Source organism: Fistularia commersonii, chromosome 22 (genome assembly GCF_037954325.1).
Source record: "Fistularia commersonii isolate RoL2024-O1a breed Wild chromosome 22, RoL_Fcom_v1.0, whole genome shotgun sequence".
Taxonomy (NCBI): domain Eukaryota; kingdom Metazoa; phylum Chordata; class Actinopteri; order Syngnathiformes; family Fistulariidae; genus Fistularia; species Fistularia commersonii.
Window position 1 is genome coordinate 7222933 of NC_141305.1, and position 21376 is coordinate 7244308.

The 21376-nt window shown below is 40.2% G+C and overlaps 1 protein-coding gene across 4 annotated transcripts; it reads left to right on the plus strand.

Moving 5' to 3' along the window:
- The first annotated feature begins 52 nt into the window (after positions 1-52).
- On the plus strand, positions 53-17223 carry LOC147221560 (SEC14-like protein 2). 4 transcript variants are annotated; one of them, XM_086169162.1, is made up of 13 exons: positions 53-117; positions 1597-1789; positions 4075-4150; positions 7469-7512; positions 8746-8808; positions 8882-9070; positions 9512-9607; positions 9718-9778; positions 9888-9971; positions 10490-10596; positions 13204-13343; positions 14122-14291; positions 15645-17223. In XM_086169162.1, exons 2-13 carry the CDS (start codon positions 1736-1738, stop codon positions 15800-15802), a joined length of 1242 nt encoding a protein of 413 aa, XP_086025288.1. In that variant the 5' UTR covers positions 53-117; positions 1597-1735; the 3' UTR covers positions 15803-17223. The 4 variants fall into 4 exon arrangements, with proteins under 4 accessions (XP_086025288.1, XP_086025291.1, XP_086025289.1 ...); XM_086169165.1 differs by having other exon boundaries at positions 71-117; positions 1600-1789; XM_086169163.1 differs by having other exon boundaries at positions 103-117; positions 1451-1789.
- Positions 17224-21376: the final 4153 nt, after the last annotated feature.

The following is a 21376-nucleotide window of genomic DNA, read 5'->3' on the forward strand; positions in this document are numbered from 1 at the left end:
GGCTTCCGGCACAAACCGGAAATGACGAGAGGACCCTTATCTTGCGCGTACTATTGTCAAAACGGATGTGGTGAAACACCGCATGTTTCAGGGATTTCAAGGATGAGGAGCTTCGACGTGAGTAAAACTATTTTTTATTATTTTTTAATTTGTTTTTGCTAATTTAGTCAGTTTTATTATTAACTTATAGAAAATGATGTAGCGAGACAAGAGAGTAACGGTAAGTACTTCCCGCTTCGCCTTATTCCCGTTTCAACTTTTCTTCCGTGTAGCACCTTGACGTACTGCGACAGTATCACACATGCTAACGGCTAATTCTAATCATTTATTCAAGAGGGAGACCGACCTTATCTTTAAACAGGTGGTACTTCACATATTCTAATTACTATCCGTATTAGTGCTCGGGTGCGGCATTTCGCGGCAGGGTTGCACCAAAGATCGTATATTTATTTTTGTTATCGAGACGATCACTCCTCTTGAGAACACGCTGCTGGTGCAGGTTGTATTCTATAATCGTGCTAATGAGTTTCCATTTTCAGTGGATTTGCTCATTATCTGTTGTGTTGACATCTCATGGTGCGTTTTTTCCATCATTGAATAACACTTATCTAAAGCAGCGTTGCGGTTATAACAATAAGAATAAGAATAAGAACAACTTTATTTATCCCGAAGGAAATTGTTGTGCCAGAGTTTCAAGTAAAAACATAAAATAATAAATAATAATAGGAAGGAGGGAGAGTAAGAAATACAAATAAAACCGTAAAGTGTCAAAGTCAAGGCTATAAAGTGTCATAAGGTCTTATAAAGTACAAAGAGTTTGGTATTTTAAATAGTTTTTGTATCAGTTGCACTGCAACCAGTCTTAATGATACTGTGCAATCATTGCACCGTGTCATAAAGACTGGTACTATTGCTGTTAGAAGTACCAGAATCAGAAAGGTTGAATATTATAGTGTTTTTTTGTTTTTTTTTTGTCATTGTACACGATTGTATTCAAGCCACAAAAAATGAAAAATGCTCAATGTAAAAACGTAGTACAAGTATACAGTAGAATGTAATATCATCAAGTCACATAGAGAAGTGGTATGGCTTAGATGTGAAGAGTATGAATAGAAATTTACATATGGTATTTTGTGTACAATTTTGTTAGATATAAGTATAAACATGGATACTGTATAAATATAGACATGAATGCAGAGGAGGATATGGCTAAATATACAGCTGTTATGCATGGTGTCGTGCGAAGTGTGCAAATAACACTAATGTTATTTTTCAGGGAAGCATGGTTCAAGCAAACCATGTGGCACACTGCAGATCTGCTGCTTTGCATTTGTTATTTTATCATATTTATCACATTGTAAAACATTACAAAATTTAAATCACATTTAAAACCACGCAGAAGTTATTTTTTTCCCTTTTGCTTATCCTTCCTCCCTGCCTATCTCTGTAGTCGACCCCGATTTGCAACACGAGAAACCATCTTGCTATTTTTCTACGATCTTTGGCCGAGTCAGCCGGTTGGAGCGGGCGGGCGGAGTGTCATCGTGTTTATATTTTTTTGGACGCCCCCATGACACTTCTTCCCCCACCTGCCAGCAGCTGACGGGGAGGACGGACGGAGCCTGACGGCCTCGATGAGCGCATCGGGGAGGCGCCAACCTCAGACAGCCGCCTGTCACCGCTGACGGACTCGGACTGTAACGGCGCGTCTCGTCGGGTCGAGGTGTCTGCAGACATGAGCGGGAGAGTCGGAGACCTGAGTCCCAAACAAGCTGAAGCCTTGGAGCAGGTGAGCAAAAAAAAAAAAAAAAATACAAAAAAAAATAAAGAATTGCAATAATAGCAATTCTAACGCTGGTGATAATATTTCATATTGTTTGATGTATTGCATGTTGCTCATCTTGTAATGTGCCATCACGCAGGCTGCATTTTTTAATGTTTTCAACAATAAATGATTTTAATATATGAGCCATTGCCAGCCTTGCAGAGGAGATATAAGACAACCCACCCCTCTGCTTTATGGAGAACCCATCCGTACAACAATGATATTGAAATGATACTGCTTCTTATATTATTAAACTTTAAAAGTAGGAGTGAATATTGAATGAGGAAGCGGGGCTTTCGGCAAAGACTTAATTCCTCCACTTGAAAGTGAAACGGAAAATATATCAGATATAAATGAGCTTTCTACTGCTGTCATTTTGATGTAAAGTGATGTTTTCTTGCATAACACTTGAAAAGAGATGCGGACGTCAAATTTAGAGTCAGACTTTAACCAGGGATTACCAATAGTGACCATTGGTGATTCACAACAAAGATCTCTGACTGATCATTTATCAGTCAATCATGATCAGCCCGGCCACGCAGCGCTGGGTTTATTCACAAACACCTCCACAGTTTCTGCATGTAATTGAGCATTCGCTGTTGAAAATGTTTGCTTGTTTGCTGATCCTCTTAGAGTCGAACCTTCACCCCTGTCCTCCTGCTTGAGGATAAACAGATTTTTCTACAACCAATAGAGATGGGAAATATTTATCCAAAGCGCTAAGCCATTATTAACAGTTTATAAGCTCTCAGTAAACACTGCTTCAAGTGGCCTTGGGTCTGGAAATACATGTTTTTGCCCCAAGTGGACCCTTTCCTTGTGTAAACTGGACCCCGGAGCTGGTACGTCAGCAGAACCCGAACCCAGAAGACCCACAGCTGTAGTTTCACCTGCAGAGCGTCTGGGATGATCACAGGAATCCTCAAAAAGTACAGACCCAAGCTTTCAAAGTGTTTATTTTTAATGATTTTTGTCGTCTTCTATCATGATTCAACCTGCATCTTAAAGTTTTGCAGGAAACAAGTAGAGACTCACTCTAAAACATTGACAATGTCAGCGGACAAAGCATTAAATGAAATTATTACATTGGCAGTATAAAAAATCAATAAGTATGTAATAAATAAATAGATAAAATGAAACACTTACAAATTTGCCAGAAATTACAGGAAAATTTGTAAGGTATAAAAATTGTAGCCAAAGGGAAGCAAGATAGTATATCACAATTGGCGCAAAATTACTTTGAAACATCCAAAACCTTGAGAATTTATCTTCAAATTATTCAAAATTAAGGGGTTCAGTCTGAAATATTTAAACTCCAGAATCAAGAAAATAAAAGAAAATATGGAAAGAATTACCTGAAAAATGTGGCATTTTTACTTCCAATGTTTAGTCCAAATACTAGCAAGAAATGACTGGGAAAGAATTTGTCTGACAATCAGCCTAGATTTAGCATATGGCACGAAATGGCAAGAAATTACCAACAAATCACCAAAACATTCTCAAGGAATAATCCAGTAAAACGCACAAAGGAAAATTAGGAATATAAGCCCATTTAGTGCTTGGCAGGCAGGAACCACTTAGTACCCTCCCCTGTAAGACTGATTTTAAGATATATTATTCCAAACCAACATTTATATTTGAAAAGTCCCCTGATAGCTTTGTTTGTTTGTTTATTATTGTTGTTGACCATTATATGTGGCGTAGCCATGCCGGTCACTAAAGGTCACTAAAGGTCAGACTGCCGTGCACTTTAATCATCACAAAATTCTCCTGCACAGATATCATATCATTAATTATCGGATGTTACAGTATTTTGCCAATGAATCACTTTAAGCCATATTTGAAGCGTTATTCTGTCATTTTAGCTCATCTAGTGTGATTTTTCCATCCAAGTGATTTGTATATTCTTCGGACAATGGACGTTTTGGGACGTCTTCTCGGCCTTTATGAAAGTCCCATTATATCACTGTTTCAAGGAACAGTCAGCTGTTCGAGAAAGTAATCGATACGCTATTTATTTGCACGCGGAACAAAACGCGGTGCAAGGGACAAGACGGCGGTGCGGTACTTGCATGAAAGAGACGCAGTGAAACTATAAATAAACCAGAAAACGGGGGGGAAAAAGGAAGAAGAACTGCATGTTTTTCTGCTCCGGGGTCTCAAACCGTAATACGGGGAAAAAAGTCTGCCTCTCTCGCCTCACATGTGTTTCTCTTCCCCCCCCCCCCCCCACGCCGCCGCTACTGCAGTTCCGTGCAAGGATTCAAGACATTCTTCCTCAACTTCCTGCCCAACACGACCACTTCCTGTTACGATGGCTCCGAGGTGAGGCCGCCGGTCACTGACAACCCCCTGCTATCCCCACCGCGCCACCCCGAGTCTCGACTCCTTGCGGTTTGTTTCTCCATTAACGTTTGGAAGGTTACAAGGAAACGCAGGTGAAGCAGAAGCCGAGGCGTTTCATAAGCGGACCTGATGCAACGCCATCCTGACCCCGCTCGCAGCTGTTGAGAAAGACGCTCACATGGTTTTCAAGCATGAGCTAAACCTTCAATTGGCAATTGGAGAAGGATAATAATTAAAAAAAAAGCTGCTGGTCTCAGTGTTCAGCCAAACAAGAGATGGCTTCACAGAGCCCTGAAATGTGATTTTACCCGCCCGTCACGCGGGTTTTTACCGCAGTTCCCCCGCATTTAATTCAACCGCCGGACCCAAACATGGCGCTGTAGGTTTTCTCCGTTTAACTCGACTGGCCTTTGAAAATCCCCAGGTCTGAGTGTCTACAGTAGGAAATTAACTTGAAATAAATTCTGATTTCGCAATGCAAATTTTTTTTCATGGAATTTATTTAATGGGTAGTAAAAAGTTTCCAAAAGGTCTGAGAGGAGAAGGAGAAGAAAAGTTTGTTTGTTTTTTATACGCCTCGGGTAAATATATTGTCAGAGAATGAACTCCGAGCCCTTTTGCCGCCACCCAACTGAAATTTTGAATCGATTGCAAACAGGTCGACGACTTAGATCTATTTATTGTTGATTTCAACACTATAAAAGAAAGAAAGGAACAAAGTTGTGGCTTTTCATGGCTTCATCGTTGTGTGATTAGCGAAGAAGAAGAAAGACCAAGTCAAACATTGACGGTGAAGTAAACAAGCACACATTCAGCGCGTGTTACTTTAAAGAGGCGCGCATTTAAGCTAGCTGCAATTAGCTGCACTTTTAAGTTTTCCACCCCAGGTTTTCTAAAATAAGCTATTTTTGCCAATAATGGACATGAACGCTTTAACAACACTAATATGTGACAATTGAAAATTTTAAATTGTTATTCTAAAATACATGCTAATATCGTTAGCTACCTCCTCGTATTTTTCAAACTCCCAACATTTTATTTCAAACATTCATTGCAAAGACATTAAATAAGTAACAAATTTATATCAAACAAATAAATATCAGCTAACGAAGCCTGTTGCTATCAGCTAACTTTTTCTCAACAGCTAGCAGCTAGCTCTGGAAGCTAACAAGATGGTTGTGCGTTTTCTTTGTTGTCATTGAAGCGTTCCCTCATATTTAACCAAACAAGCCTTAAATTTCCCGCGTCAGACAAGTTTAAAAGGTTAAAAAACCTATTATCCAGTGTTATGAGACTATCGGGTAGCTGTGCTTTGAAAGCGCTATATAAGTTGACTATATACGTGTAATTCCATTTCCTTCTCCAACGAGGGATGTTCGAAACATTAAAAAAAAAAAAGGTTTCAGGTTTAGGTTCGCAAAATAAAACATTTAAAATAAATAAACATTTTTATAAATAAAATATATAAACTTTTTTATTTATAAATAAATAGAGAATATGAATGTCATTTTTTTGTTTGGAAAAATTGAAAACTGTTTGAGGGTGATACTTGCAGATGGTGTATTTTAGTGCTTTTTTAAAATACGTAGTAATAATAATAATAATAACACGGCTGTTTGGATTATTAGTATTTTGTAGTTCAAGCTAGGGGAATACGGGCAGCGTCGGTCAAACTGAGCCATGCTCCCGTTCATCCCATCGGGCTGGCACTCACCAAATCAGGCTAATCTGGGGGCTAATCGCATTAAAAGGTGCGCCACCATGGGGGACGGCAACTATGCAAACACACACACACACACACACACACACACAGACACACACTCTACAGCCCCACCCTGTTCAAGCTTCATGGAATTTAATGACTGACTTGGGACAATTGTTTCCTCTAATGAAGCTTCCCTAAGTGGCCAACGCGGCTTCCCCTCTCCCCCCCTCCAGCGTCACGGCCCCCGGACCCGGACAACAACAGTCTGTCTGGGCCCTGAACGCTCCGATTGAGTCGAGTTATTCGCCTGTCCGTGCCAATGTCCCGCTGCTCATGAGCCCCCTGGGGGCTGCTGGGAGAGGACTTGGCAGTCCCATTGATTATAGCAAAAAAAAAATATATATAGGCATGTGTTGACCCTAAAGTCGTCCAATCGGACGCCGGGGTTCGTTTTCGTGTCACCAATAGAAAAGTGCTGAGTCGTTTTCAGTCCAGATTGAACATCATTAGCGAGTTTAAATCTGTCGCCGACCCGGGGTTTCCCCCGTTCTTTTAATCCGTCCGTAGATCATCCATCGATTGTCGGTTTCACTGTAAGCTACTGCTGTGGCGACGCTGTCGTCATTCTCCTCCTCTTCCTCCGGCCCTGAGCAGAAGAAAAATTTAAAAAAAAATTACAAAATCTCTCACCTGGGAAAAATCCTGTTTACTCAACCAAAAATCCTCAGAGTATCCGATCAGAGGATTTACCCAGAAATGATTTTCCCTCCGCGTGAGAGTTACAAAATGAGACTGCTTATTCTACCAAAAAATGTGCCGCTTCTGGCGATGGCTGATTGTAACCTGCCGTTTGTTTTACAGAAATCTGTCTTAGAATCGCGGTCGAGGGCGTTGAAATGTTGCGAAATATTACATTTGCACTGTGAACCGGGATTCGGAGGGCACCGGAACACCTTATCTATCCTTAAGATAAGGACTCACCTCAGATCAGATGATGTTAATTTCACCAAGTTCTCACTACGAAATATAAATTCATGCCTTTGTTTCACGTTAGTAAAGTATTTAGAGTATTTTACCTGGCACTAAGTACTTCTTATAGGTCAGCGTCATTGGAATCTATTCACGAGTATCAAACATAAGAGGTAAATGTTATTGAATATTAATAGAATAAAATATGTATAAATATTTTTAATAAACACAGATAAACCGCATGAGGGTCATGGAGCTCTGAATGTAACGCCCTCACATGTGGACAAAGTTTATCTATTCACATGCCATGTCCTCTTCTGTGATTCTACCACTATATTTTTTTGAATATTTTATGCAATAGTTCTATGCTAACCACTTATATGTATTACGACTTTATCACAATCATTATGATTTTTTTGGTATGTATAATGTTACTTTATAACTGTGTCATCGTTGCATCAGAAATCTGCATTATCTTTTGTATCTTTTTGTCATTTATACATTGATCGGTGAAAGGTGGTTAGCTGGACGCTATAAACAACTGAAACATCTCTGGTGTGTGTAGAGTTTTGTTGATCATCGCGTCTTAATCAGTACATTTTATTTCTTTTATCTTTTTGCAGCCAGGAACTTCAACATCCAGAAGTCCGAAGCCATGCTGAGAAAGGTGAGTGTGAGTTTGGGGGCTGAGTATGCAGAATTTCTGGATACGTGAGGTTTGTTTAGATTGTGCAGATCAGAAAACATGGATGGAGGAAACAACGTCAGCAATGACACTGCAGGATTTGAACCCTTGAGGATGTGGAAGATTAGCACACAGGTGTTCAATTTTTAAATGTCAAAAAAAGTCAAATTTACACCTAAAAATCTGATATTCGAATCACAATTCCGATAAAACGTAAGTTCAAGCGCATCATTTCCCAACATGTTTTTATTGAAAGTCAAAATGCTCACTTATTCTTTGCAGACTAGTAAACCACCTTCCCATGAGTTAGCCAAGCACAAGCGAATCATAGCCTATCAAACTGTTAGCCTAGCTTTTTAATTTGTCCTCAAATTGCCACCCCACCCCCGTCGAGCCCGTTTGAATTCTGTCTTTGCCTCAGGTGACCAGTATCATCTCCAGTCTGTTGTCTGAAGATAAACCCTCCAAAGCCTTTTGGCGTGCAGTTCGGCTGTCAGAAATATAGCCACCCCGCTCAGCAGTAACTAGATTGTGCTGGTGAAAGAGAAGTTCTCTTGACATTCTAATCAATTTATTTTTGCAAATTATGCTCCGGCCGCGAACTTTATTTAGGTAATCTGACAACCAGCTGCTTGTAAAATTAATCTGTGTTGTTTTTTTAAGTGAAGACAAACTTAAAGGCACTTTTCTCATTTAGCCTGTTTACTGATCTTTTTGGATCGATTAAAGGGAAAAAAAGTAATCTGAAAATACTGTCACCATAAAGTCTTATAACCAACGATTGTATTTTCTCCGACTTTTTTCCACAATTAATAAACAGACAAGTCGGGTTGATTTGTTTATATTTTTTAAACATTATATTTAGATAAATGTGACCAATTTATTTTACGGTCTGTACGGTCTGTGTGTGTGTGTGTGTGTGTGTGTGTGTGTGTGTGTGTGTGTGTGTGTGTGTGTGTGTGTGTGTGTGTGTGTGTGTGTGTGTGTGTGCGTGTGTGTGTGTGTGCGCGCGCAGACAAATCAACGTCTGATCCCCTACCTGCTGACTAGGCGGGTTTTACTTCCTAAGCCTTAAATCGCCTGGCGGTGCTTGTGGGCGGGACCAACGCTCTGCACCCATCAGTCACGCATGTGTTTGCGTCACACACCTGTGTGTCACACACCTTCCTGTGGCGCTAAAGTAAAACAAGCTTTTTTTGTGTGTGTGTCTCTCAGCATCTGGAGTTCAGGAAACACATGAAAGTTGATACAATCATCTCAGACTGGCGGCCACCCGAGGTAACCGATTGATAAAACATTCAATCGATCAGTGAAAGCAGTACTTGGTGACGATGTGCGTAACCCCCCCCAGGTGATCGAGAAGTACCTGTCGGGGGGGATGTGCGGTCACGACCGTGAGGGAAGCCCCATCTGGTACGATGTCATCGGGCCCGTCGACCCCAAGGGCCTCTTCCTGTCCGCCTCCAAGCAGGACTTCATCAAGTCCAAGATCCGTGACTGCGAGATGCTGCAGAAAGAGTGCGACGCCCAGTCGCAGAGGGTGAGAGCAAAGGCAGACCCCCAAACCTTTTTTTTTTTAACTCAGTATTAATTATTGACATTCTTTCAAATTAGGATTTAATTCTTTAAATGTTTTAAATATACTCGCTGTTTTATTTCTTTCATGCAGTTTTAGATTTTTTTTCTTTCCTTGTTTTGGCTTCTTTTAGGTCATTTTTGGCAGATATTTTTTTAATCTCTTTTTTTTTTTTTTTAATTTCCTTGCTGATTTTAGATGATATCCGGGTTCGTCCTTTACTGTTTTTAGGTGATTTCATAGTAGTCAAAAAGCTTTATTTCTTCCAGATGCTGTGTTTATTTTACGCTACTGTTGGGATACATCAATCCCAAGAAAACCTCTTTTCAACAAACAAGATCATCATATTGATCGATTCATAAAGAGTGCATATTGAGAACCCAGTTGTTTTTGAATGTGGTGCAGCTGGGGAGACACGTGGAGTCCATCACCATGATTTATGATGTGGAGGGTCTCGGTCTGAAGCACCTGTGGAAGCCTGCCATCGAAACATATGGAGAGGTAAGCACGCACACACACACACACACACACACACACACACACACACACACATTGGTGTCCCATCTTTGTAAAGACGGTCTATACCGTTAAACGCTCCTGTGTGTCACCAGATCCTCCAGATGTTCGAGGAGAACTATCCTGAGGGCCTGAAGAGGCTGTTCGTCATAAAAGGTGAGTAGGATGGCGCGCGTCTTTTTTTTTTTTTTTGCCACCGTCGCCGCTGCCAACGTTCAATCTTTTATTTCTGTCCTGTTTCTTTTTGTTTATTTGCCTCCCTCAGCCCCCAAGCTCTTCCCCGTTGCCTACAACCTGGTCAAACACTTCCTGAGTGAGAACACGCGGCAGAAGATCTTCATCCTGGGAGGTAAAACGGAGCCTCCTTTTGAAACCGACATCATTTAAAATTTCTCCAGCGGATTTGTTCATCTTTATTTGCATTTGTTCCTTCAGCAAAAAACTTAAAACATTGTCAAAAAATAATGGAAAAAAAAGTTTTTCTTAAACATTTTTTACCCCGGAATAGATTTTATTGGTTATTAATCAGTAACCGAAAAAAATGGGCGTGGTGTAAAATAAAATAGCTTGGAGTTTTTTTGAATTGAACCAATTTATCTAGTGAAAAATTACTGTGATGTGAAACACCACCAAAAATCATATAAAAAAATTATATAAAATTAATTAAACGAATGAGTAATAGTTTGAATTTCATCATAAAAAAAAGATCTCGGTAAAATCAGGAAGAAGTTAATAATGCAAAATATGTAATAAAGATATATGAAAATACTTTCATTATTAAAAATGCAATTTACCTCCTGTTAGAGTACTTTCAACTATGCATCAGTCTGGAGTATTTTACAGTGTGTTTTCTCTCTGCCCCTGCAGCCAACTGGCAGGAGGTCCTGCTGAGGTACATCGACGCCGACGAGCTGCCCGTAATCTACGGCGGCAAGCTGACCGACCCGGACGGCGACCCCCGCTGTCGGAGCAAGGTGAGTTCTGCTGCCGCCAACGGGTCAGCAGGTGACCTGGGCCAGAAGGGCGTCCCTTGCGATTATCTGACAATTATTTCTACATCCAAAAAAATTTTAAAAACAAAACTTCTTTTCCGCCTTCGGTAATCCCAGATGATGATTGGTCCTCTGAGGTGTTCTTTAAACCCTCACATTTTCCAAAGTCTCAGCGTCACATGCTATAATTACCTTTTTATTATTTTTTTAAATGGCAAAAAATACCTGGAATATTTCACATAGCGAGTACCTGGATAGTTCTGGTGTTTTGGCAGTACGTCTGTTACCAATGTATATACACCGCTCAAAAAAATAAAGGGAACACTTAAAAAACACATCCTAGATGTAAATGAATGAAATATTCTTATGAAATACTTTGCTCTTTACACAGTTGAATGTGCTGACAACAAAATCACACAAAAATGATCAATGGAAATCAATTGTATCAACCCATGGAGGTCTGGATGAGGAATCACACTCAAAATTAAAGTGTAAAAACAAACTCCAGGCCGATCCAACTTTGATGTAATGTCCTTAAAACAAGTCAAAATGAATCTGTGTTGCTTCCTGAGTGGACACTATGATTTCACAGAAGTGTGATTGACTTGGAGTTACATTGTGTTGTTCAAGTGTTCCCTTTATTTTTTTGAGCAGTATATAATATCAGCTGATTTCACGACCCCAAAGTATTTTACAATACTTCCGGGATTATATAATATGGATCCCAGCCCTGAAAACGTCTCTGGTTCCACACCTGTTCTGACCTGTTCTGAGCTCAGAACCCCTCCCAGGCTGCAGTAGGACGTCCGCCACCCCACTGCAGAACCCTCTGAACCCACAGGCACAGACTAGCTAGCTTGTTTTTTTTTTTTTTTTTTTGATTTTGCTTCACATTTGACTTGCAAATCATCTTCCATGTGAGTTTCCTCGACTGTAAACACACACACACACATATCAGACAGGATCTACGGTTTTACTGACGGCGTTAAACGTCAGAAAAACCTGCAATAGGATATTTTCCTTTGTTTTTTTTTCACCCGATTCCCTGTCGTAATGGCAGTTTTCTGTAGAATTTGTTTGAGAAACCTTGTCACTCGGATGACGTTCCATGCACAAGTCAAATCTTTTTCTGAGCGCTGCTAAAATGCCCCCCGTCGCCAGAGTCCCGCCCCCGCCCTGCTGTGTAGAAGAAGAGCAAAAAAAATGTCCGTCCCCGTAGTTGGTGCGTAGCTTGAGGCCGCCGGTCGACCCGCCGGGTGACAGGACTGACTCCCGTTTGTCGTCTCTCTGTAGATCAATAACTGGGCCTGCAGCGAGTGATGGGGCGGCTCGAGGGAAACGTCCGGAGGGGCGGAGTCGAAACCTCGATCTGTTTTTGTTTTTGTTTTTATTTTGTTTTGTTATGTCGAAGTCAGGCCGTAGCTAGCTAGCTGTGTGACCTTGACCTCCAACTGTGTGTTTTTCCTGTGGTTTCTAGGATCTGAGTCTAACTGGGGACAAGGGGGGACTTTCAGGAACCACAGTTTTGAGGGATTCGATGATTTTTATTGGCTTTACATCGGTAAAGTCCCTCCCTGAGTCCCCCCTTTTGACGGAAATAATTCTTATTCTTCCGTCTTCCTTCATCTTTTTGTTTTTCCTTTTTTTTTTTTTTTTTTTTTTAAATTGGGATCCATAAAAGGACTGAACCCCCCCCCTCAGGACTTACTGATGGACTGATTTTAAATGAATGAAAAATATTAAGTCAATCGATATCGCGAATCATCGATATCCAAGACATTGTAATATGTTTAAACGTTTAAACATTAATTCCTGCCATTCCATTCAGTGTTTATCTATAAATGGACAAGGCTGAGCATCTATGAATGGATATAATACATGTTTGTATGTATTTATTTAATTATTATTCAAATACATCGAAACACCTTTTTTTTTTACTTTTTTAAAATCTCTTTCAACCCTTTTAAACACACACAGACGCACACACTTGGATGTATTTTCCAACCAGACACTGAAGTAGAAACTGAAAATTCTCAGCCTTATGTATCTAGAATTCTATTTCATTTTTTCTGTAAGTAAATACCGGCAAATTTAATTGTTTTAGTCATATCAGGAAGCCACAGGTGTTTCCTCACTCATAGGTTGTGTCTTGATAAGTTGTGTGTTTCTGCAGAATTGAGATTAGTCTTTTTTTTTTTTTTTTTTTTTTTGGCATATAGAGATGAATAACAAATTTTGAAAATGTTTTTCCACCAAGAACGTCCAACAGGAGAATCTCCACCGTGAAGAAAATCAGGATTCAGAGTTTCTTTGTGTTCTTTTAGAGTGGGGTTGTACTGCAATGTAAACTCCCTGCTTCCCTTTTCTGTCCCAATAATCCTATTTTTTTAAGTAAAAACAGAGATAAGAAAATAAAGTAGTAAATAGGTAAATCCATAAATAAAAAGATGCAGGTTTGAAGTAAGTGAAGCCTTTATCTCCTTCTTTCCTCCATGTTTTCCATCATCTCAAGTCTTTTGGAGGATTCCTGCTTTTCACCCCTGACTGGAATTTGTTGTTTATTTCTCACATTTGGGCCCTGTTTTGCAGATAAATCACGTGGGTCCGGTCCCCACCTCCTACTACGTGCGTGACCACGTGAAAGTGGACTACGAGCAGTGTCTGACTGTCAGCAGAGGCTCCTCCCGTCAGCTGGACTACGAGATCCTCTTCCCAGGCTGTGTCCTCCGGTCAGAACCCGAAGGAACCCACCGTTCCTTTCCAATGGGCGGATATGTGCCTGTTTTTTAAAAAATGTTTTAAAAGACGGAGTCGGGACGCTCGCCCGTTCCGATCGGTACCGCTACCCGATAGATTAAATATAATCTACAAGAAATAGTGACGACAAACGCAGATCTTAATTGTCCCCTCAGCACATTTAATTGCGTCAGTCAATTCTTGTTTTTGTTCTTACACATTTGATATATTTTTAATCTATTTTAAAAATGAATATTCATTTTCTCTTTAAATTTATAAATAAATATTTTCTGGATTTTATGAGCAGCGATTTCAAAAGATCTAACGCGATGCTTTTATTTTGAAGGTCTGTGTTAATATGATTCATTTTGAGTCTAATATTTTTTTTTCTCTCTTTTTTTGTAGAAAGTTTTCCCCCCTGAGTCAATTGATTGATTTCTTTCTCTTCTTTTTTTTTGATTTTTTTTTTTTAATATACATTCATTTTCTGATTTTACCTTTCTTAAATCTATTTTTTTCTTTACATCCAGAGATCTGCTTATTTTATCATCCCTTTATTAGTTTTTCTTTATTCTTTTATTTTCTTAATATACATGAATGTTCTGATTATATTTTCCTTTCATGATTTTTTTTTTTTAATGGAGAAAAAATTTCTGATTTGATTTTCCTCTGAAGACCTTCCTCAGGATTGCTCACTTGATATTATTTTTGATAAATTTTCCTGTAAAATGTAACGGGTGCACCAACCCCTCTCTCTGCTGCCCCCCTCAGGTGGCAGTTTGCCAGCGAGAGCGCAGACATCGGCTTCGGGGTGTTTCTGAAGGCCAAGAAGGGGGAGTGGATGAAGGCCGGTCACATGCACGAAGTCGTGCGCAGTCAACGCTACAACGCTCACCTGGTGCCCGAGGACGGATCTCTGACCTGCGAGCGGCCTGGAGTCTGTGAGTGGGTGGCGGGCGGGGCAGGGCAGGGCAGGGCCAAAGATCAGCAAAGAATCAGCAATGAACACTGAAATATACCTTGAATTCTGGTTAAAAAAAAAAAAACTTCTTTTGGAAAATACCTTTTAAAACCTCTCAGACCTCAAAACTCTCCAGTACTTTTAAGCTCTGAAAAGAAATATCTTAATTTCTGTAAGGACATTTCTGGAACTCATAAAATCTTTCAGAAAATATGTTTAACTCCATAAGTAAATAACTAGAACTTTGATAAAGAAATACCTCAACATCTTTTAAAAAACACAGAAAAATCTGCTGGAAAAAATACCTTAAAATCTGTTAAAAAAAATTAAAATTTCCTAAAAAAAAAATATCTTAAAATCAGTAAAAAAAAAAAAAAAAACTTAAAATATTTTTGAAAATACCTTGAACTTTGCAAGGAAATACCTCAAACTCAGTTTAATCCTTGTGTGGTGTTCATGTCTGTGGGACCTATTTTCACTTTTGTGTATGTATGTGCCCACAGACCCGACCACCACACAAGGGTTAAAAAATACCTTAAAATCCATCAGGAAATACCTTAAACTCTGCAAGTTAATAAGTTAATACTTTAAATTCTTTGACAGAATTCCTTAAAATCTGTCAGGGAAAGTACCTTAGACATCTGTTAGCAAGACATCGCGTTAGACCTCAGTAGTGGGACAAACTTCCAGAAGCAACAAGACTAGCATCATCTATCTCAACCTTCAAGAAATAGGTAAAAACTGTTCTCTTTCAGGACTTTTTACTGCGCTGATGCCCCAGATCCGGTTAGGCAGCAAGTTAGGCTATGCAGTGTGTGTGTGTATGTGTGTGTACGTTTGTGTATGTCTTTGTCAAAAAAAAAAACCTCACTAACCCAAGCTTACTGTTCTTTATATTTCCTGTGCATCGTGTATTTGCAAGTGTATTTGCAGTCCCTATGTCCTCTATTGTAAGTCGCTTTGGATAAAAGTGTCTGCCAAATGCAATGTAATATAATGTAATGTAATCTAACATCTTAAACTCTACAAAGAAATACCTTAAATTCTGTTCATAAATAAACAAAATGAGCAAGAATTGTTATATACATATAAAAAATACCTTGACCTCATCATAATAATTCTTAGAATTGAGTAAAAAATGTCCTTAAATTATTCAATAAACAATTTGAGTTCAGGTGACGGCTCAGGCCCTTGGAAAAAAAAGAAAAATAAGAATCAGCTGTTTTCTTGAAGGGAGAGGGGAAAAAAAAATCCCTTAAACTGTGAGTTGAGGACGGGTGCTGAGGTGGGGTTTGATTGACAGGCGTTGACCCCGGGTGCGTCTCCTTCCCAGACGTGCTGCGCTTTGACAACACCTACAGCCTCTTCCAGGCCAAGCGGATCAGCTTCACCGTGGAGGTGCTGCTCCCCGACCAGCTGCAGCAGCCGGCGCCGGCGGCAGGCCGCCAGCCGGAGGCGTGCGGCGGAGCGACCGTCAGCGGCCCGTCCTGATCGGTTGTATCGGCGTCCGACGGCGAGACGTAAGCACAGCCTGAGATACTTGACGTCAACCAGGAAGGAACTTTTTTTGTTTTTTTGTTTTCCACCTCCCGAGCCGGCAGTGGAGGACGGGTATTGGGTGTTTTTGAGCACGAGCAGCATTGGAATAAACCAGTTCTAGCTCGGATCAAAGAATTGATCCTTCGTTATCGATCATTCCAGTCCTCTCATGGCTCATGGATGCAGTATTTCCTCAGTATTTATGTAACTTTACCTTCAAGTGCTGAAAAAATGAGAAAAATGTCACAGCGAACATGGAGTCCAAAATCTGTTTTGTGGAATCTCAGTTTATTCCACAAAAAGTATTGCAGTAATATGCTAATTTAAAAACGCGGTCGAAAAAAGCCCCAAACTTTTGATTTTGCTTCTTATTAATGCTTCTAGTTCTTTTTTTCAGGCCCTAAATGGGCAAAGTGTCACATTTCAGCAGCAAAAATGGGGCGAAAAATACAGAAACTGTGATAAATCATCAATAAAGTGGAAAAAATAGAGAGGATGTCGAGTGAAATGTTAAAATCCCGCACTGATTGTGATTCTACGATATCGAACCATGTGACCAATTCTCAGATTTATTTAAAGATTTTAGTTGTATTTGTTTGTTTAAATCAGATTTTCAGAGTGATCTGACGACCTCTGCGCTGCCTTGAAAACTCAGGAGGGGTCAGAGGTCAGGGGTCACGCTCCTCCTCCTTATGGTTATCCTTTCTGATCCAGGAAACAACTTCATTATTTGGGGTTCTCCATGTTTTCCCTTGCCTCCCGGGGTTTTTCCGTCATCCTCCAGATTTTGTCCGGAGGTGCAAATAAGCGGATGATTAGATGTCTACGTGATTGACAGATGACCGTCCCGGTCAAACTCCGCCTCCCACAGCCAAACTAGTCACAGAAACTCTGAGGTCACGATTTCATCCAGATACTTCGAAAGTACAAGATGATGAAGTATTTAATTCAATGTCCCATGCCTTTGATTAATACTTGAACGCAGATGGTCGACTAGGTTGTCACATTCCTTGAAGATATTTAATTCCGAACGTATAATTGTTATAGAACTTGACATTAGAATTGTGATAATATAAGAGCATGTGTTTGTTTTTTATTTTTAAATCCATATATTTTCCCAGCCAGGACCTCGAATGTCTCAATAAATCATAAGCCCTGCACAATTTTCACATTTCAGTCATATGCAATGAATGTACAGTTGTTGAGCTGTGGGGAGAAATGTTTTGTTCAAATATACATACATATATATATATACATATATATGTGTGTATACATAGTTTTATATATAATTTTTGTGTGTTATATATATATGCGTATCTCATATATAACTTTTGTGTTTTATATGTATATATATAACACAAAAGTTATACATAAAACTATATATATATATATATATTTTTTTTTATGGTTTAGTCCACAGATATGTAAGATGGAATAAATAATTTAATGAGAGGAAAAAAGAAAATATAAGACTCTCTTGTCACTGCTGTTTGGATTGCTAATCGCACATAGATTAAGATTACTTTTTAATAATGTCTTTGTTTATATGAGTTGATGAAGGAAACCCATCTGGATTTCTTGGAACATGGTGGTGGTAAATGTGAGTACTAGTACTTAATACTGACATCTGTTGTCATTTTACACTCCTATTACCTGATTGCCTAATTTTGAATACTACATGGTGACCTAATGTTGTAACGCTGCTCTTCCTGCAAAACCCTCGCTGATCGAGTAAAGTCACTGTGCCTGCGGTTTTGCTAAATCTCCAGGAAAGTAGTTCTGACTGGATTTGTTCGTGTCAAAACAAGATGAAGGTACGAGTCCTGACCCGGACCGAGGAGTGCTGTTACTGTTGGAATGTGTTTGATTATAGCGGTAAGCTAACAATCACCATAGACAGCCATTCATTGTGCTAAGCTAATTTGTGGGAAGTGGGTCCAAAGAAGGGCTTCCATCTTCATCATCATTTTACCATTAGGATCTTGATTGATGGGTACATTGGTGTTACATTAAGAATTAAAAAAAAATGTTTAATATATGAATGACAATCGTATTGATCGCAATGAGTTGCTACCTTGACTGTTTATATTTTATACTAGAGAGCCAGAAACAAGTCAGATACGATGCCACATAACAAAACTCACCTCTGCAATGAAAGATGATATTTTTGGCATTGGATTTTTGCACACACTGTTATTAAAGGCAGTAACCAAAGAGTGCAACGCAGATCGATACCTGAGAGTGTCAGTGGGGCCTAAACCTTTTGCGATGTGTCGGGCTGGTCTGAGAGGCAAGGCAGAGGTCAGAGGTCAAAGCTTGCAAGTGTGTCTTCTACAGCTGCTGGGACACCGATAGTGCTTCTGTCGTGGACATTTCTATTACTGGTCCTGTGAGGCACAATAAGTAAAACAAACTGGAATACGAGACGGGTCTCGGTCTTTTCTTCCTTTATTTCTTTGAGCTCAGAGAGGTACCAGTCATACAGAGTAGTCTGAAAGAGATTGCAAAGAAAATACAGGTTTTTATGCAGGACGCAGTCAGGAGATGTGTCTGGTCTAACATAGGAGAAGAGCTGCCATCTTGGAGGACACGTTCCATCAGTCAGGAGATGTATGTTTGGTCTTTCGAATGAGACAGAGAAGGACACCTTGTCTGGAGGACAGACAGTTGATCAAGCAAGGACGAGCAAATACTATTGTTTTGACTTGTTTGTTTCCCTCCCCTCCTCATGGAGACACGAGTTTAGATAAAAAGCATAGTTTCTTCCAGAACAATGAAGTTACAGAGTTTCCGCCTCTTCAGGGAGGCGATGCAGTTCCAGACGTGATCCTTCATGCCTTTCTAGGACCCGGCCCTGAATGCATGTGGCTCCACCTCCAGGCAGCAGAGGCAATCGCTCTTTTAGGGGACCCGGTGGCCCCGGATGAAGGGCATCATCCGCCTCCTCCCGTCTCTGCTTGCTTTGGACCCAGCTGCCCAAGGAAGAGGACACCGACGGGCATTTGCGATCCACCCTGGGACGTCATCCTTCGGTAATTAATTGCTATGCTGAGATGTATTCAGCCAAACATTTAGGGCACACTTTTAGGGCAAAAAATTTAATTTTACTCTTGGCTCCTTGAATTTGGGGGTATTTTCACATCCCTCACATTTCTGTGGGTTCCACGGGTTTTATCCAGGGTGACACCAGGGGGCGGCGTCCGCATACTGGAACCTTCCTGCGACCGAGGAGGTCAGTAGATATGAACTTGTGTGGACTTCCTGTGAAGAAACTGATGATCTGAGTGAAACAACTGTAGCATAATGTAAAAAAAAAATGTCTTGGAGTAGAATTACTGTGCAGTTTGACTGTTGACAAATACTGCTGTACCGTGATACTGCAAATAAACGCTGACTGACAGCGCAAGGTCAATCTGGTCGGACCTGAAAGAAACGGGAAATTGAATATTTAAACTGATGAGTGAATTTTTTATTTTTTCAGGAAAAAGAAAGAGAGGGAAGGGTAAAGCTGTTGTAGACAGTGAAGTAGCAGAGATTAGTGAGGTGGCGGGAGGAGGGCGTTGAAGAGGATGAAGAGTGGAAAGGCAGCCGGTCCTGATGATGTACCTGTGGAGGTGTGGAAGGGTCTAGGAGAGGTGGTATTAGAGTTCCTGATTAGATTATTCAACAGGACCATAGAGAGTGAGAAACGCCCAAAGAATGGTGAAGAAGTGTGATGGTTCACATTTTTAAGAATGAGGCAGCTGTGCAGAACTGTGGTAACTGTGTAGAAATAAAGTTGATGAGCCATATAATGAAGTTATGGGAAAGAGTAGTGGAAACTAGAATGAGAGCAGCAGTCAGCACTTATGAGCAGCAGTATGGCTTCGTGCCTAGAAAGAGTACTACAGATGCAGTATTTGGTTTGATAATGCTAATAGAGAAGTACAGAGAAGGTCAGAGGGAGCTGCACTGTGCCACTGTAGATGTAGAAAAAGCATATGACAGAGTGCTGAGAGAGGAACTCTGGTATTGTATGAGGAAGTCTGGAGTGGCAGAGAAGTATGTTAGGCTGGTGCAGGACATGTATGCTCGCTGTGAGACACTGGTGAGGTGTGCTGTAGGTGCAGAGAAGTTCAAGGTGGAGGTGGGACTCCATCAGGGATCAGCTCTGAGCCCCTTCTTGTTTGCAATGGTGATGGACAGGCTGACAGATGAGGTTGGACAGGAATCTCCATGGACCATGATGTTTGCAGATGACTTTGTGATCTGTAGTGAGAGCAGGGAACAGGTTGAGGAAAATCTAGGGAGGTTGAGGTATGCTCTGGAAAGAAGAGGAATGAAGGTTAGTAGTGGCTACTGGGAGTGGAGATCAAGAAAGTGGAGGATTTTAAGCACTCTTGGTCAACAGTCCAGAGCAATAGAGTGTGGAGAAGAGGTTTAGCAACAGATTGAAGCAAGTTGGAATGAATGGAGAAAAGTGTCAGGGCTAATGTGTGATAAAAGAGTATCAGCCAGAATGAAAGGAAAGGTGTACAAGACTGCTGAGACTGGTGATGCTGTATGATTTAGAAACAGTGACATTGAAAAGACAGAAGGCAGAGCTGGAGTTCACAGAGATGAAGATGTTGAGGTTCTCTTTGGGAGTGACCAGGATGGATAGGATCAGGAATGAGTCTATCAGAGGGACGGCACATGTTCGATGTTTTGGAGAGAAGGTCAGAGAAGGCAAACTGAGATGGTTGGGTCATGTACAGAGGAGGGATAGTGAATATATTGGTAGACGGATGCTGGAATTGGAGGTCAAGAGGAAGACCGAAGAGAAGATTCAGGGACATAATGAGAGAGGTTAAAAAGTTAGCTGGTGTGAGAAAGGAGGATCCAGAAAATAGGGTTAGATGGAGAATGTTGACTAACTGTGACCCCTGAAGTGAAATGCTGAAAAGAAAAGAAGAACTCTAAGTTGTGGACCCATACAAACAAAATAATGTTTTAAGTAATGTGCGTTAACTTAAATATAAATATTAATTAGCAATTTCTATTTTCTTTTCTGGATTTTTCTCCTTAAATATGGAGACATTCAAAATTAACATCCAAAAACAAATATTCTAAACCATTTAAAACCATTTTTTCAAGTAGAATGTGTGTTCAGGGATTCCGATATAAAAAAAGGACATGAAATTTCGCCCCTTTGATGTACTTCTAAAAAATATCATAACATAAACAACTAAACAAACCCCAAAAGCCTTGAGTAAAAAAAAGAAGCGCAGGTCTTGGTTGCATTTTTTCATTCCATATCAGTATCATGTTGTGTGACCAAAGCGAAACTGTACAAGGTATTAATCACCTCACACTTGTATCTATCTGATACCAATACCATCAATATTTGGAATCGACCGTAATGATTCTGGAAATTAAAACATTTTTGGGGGGGATTTTCTCAAATCAGGTCTTTTTCCCCTCCAGTCCAGTATACAGAATTAGGAAACGTCCATCCAGGAAATATCAACGCCTGACAACTTTGTCTGGAAGCATTTTTCTTCTGCA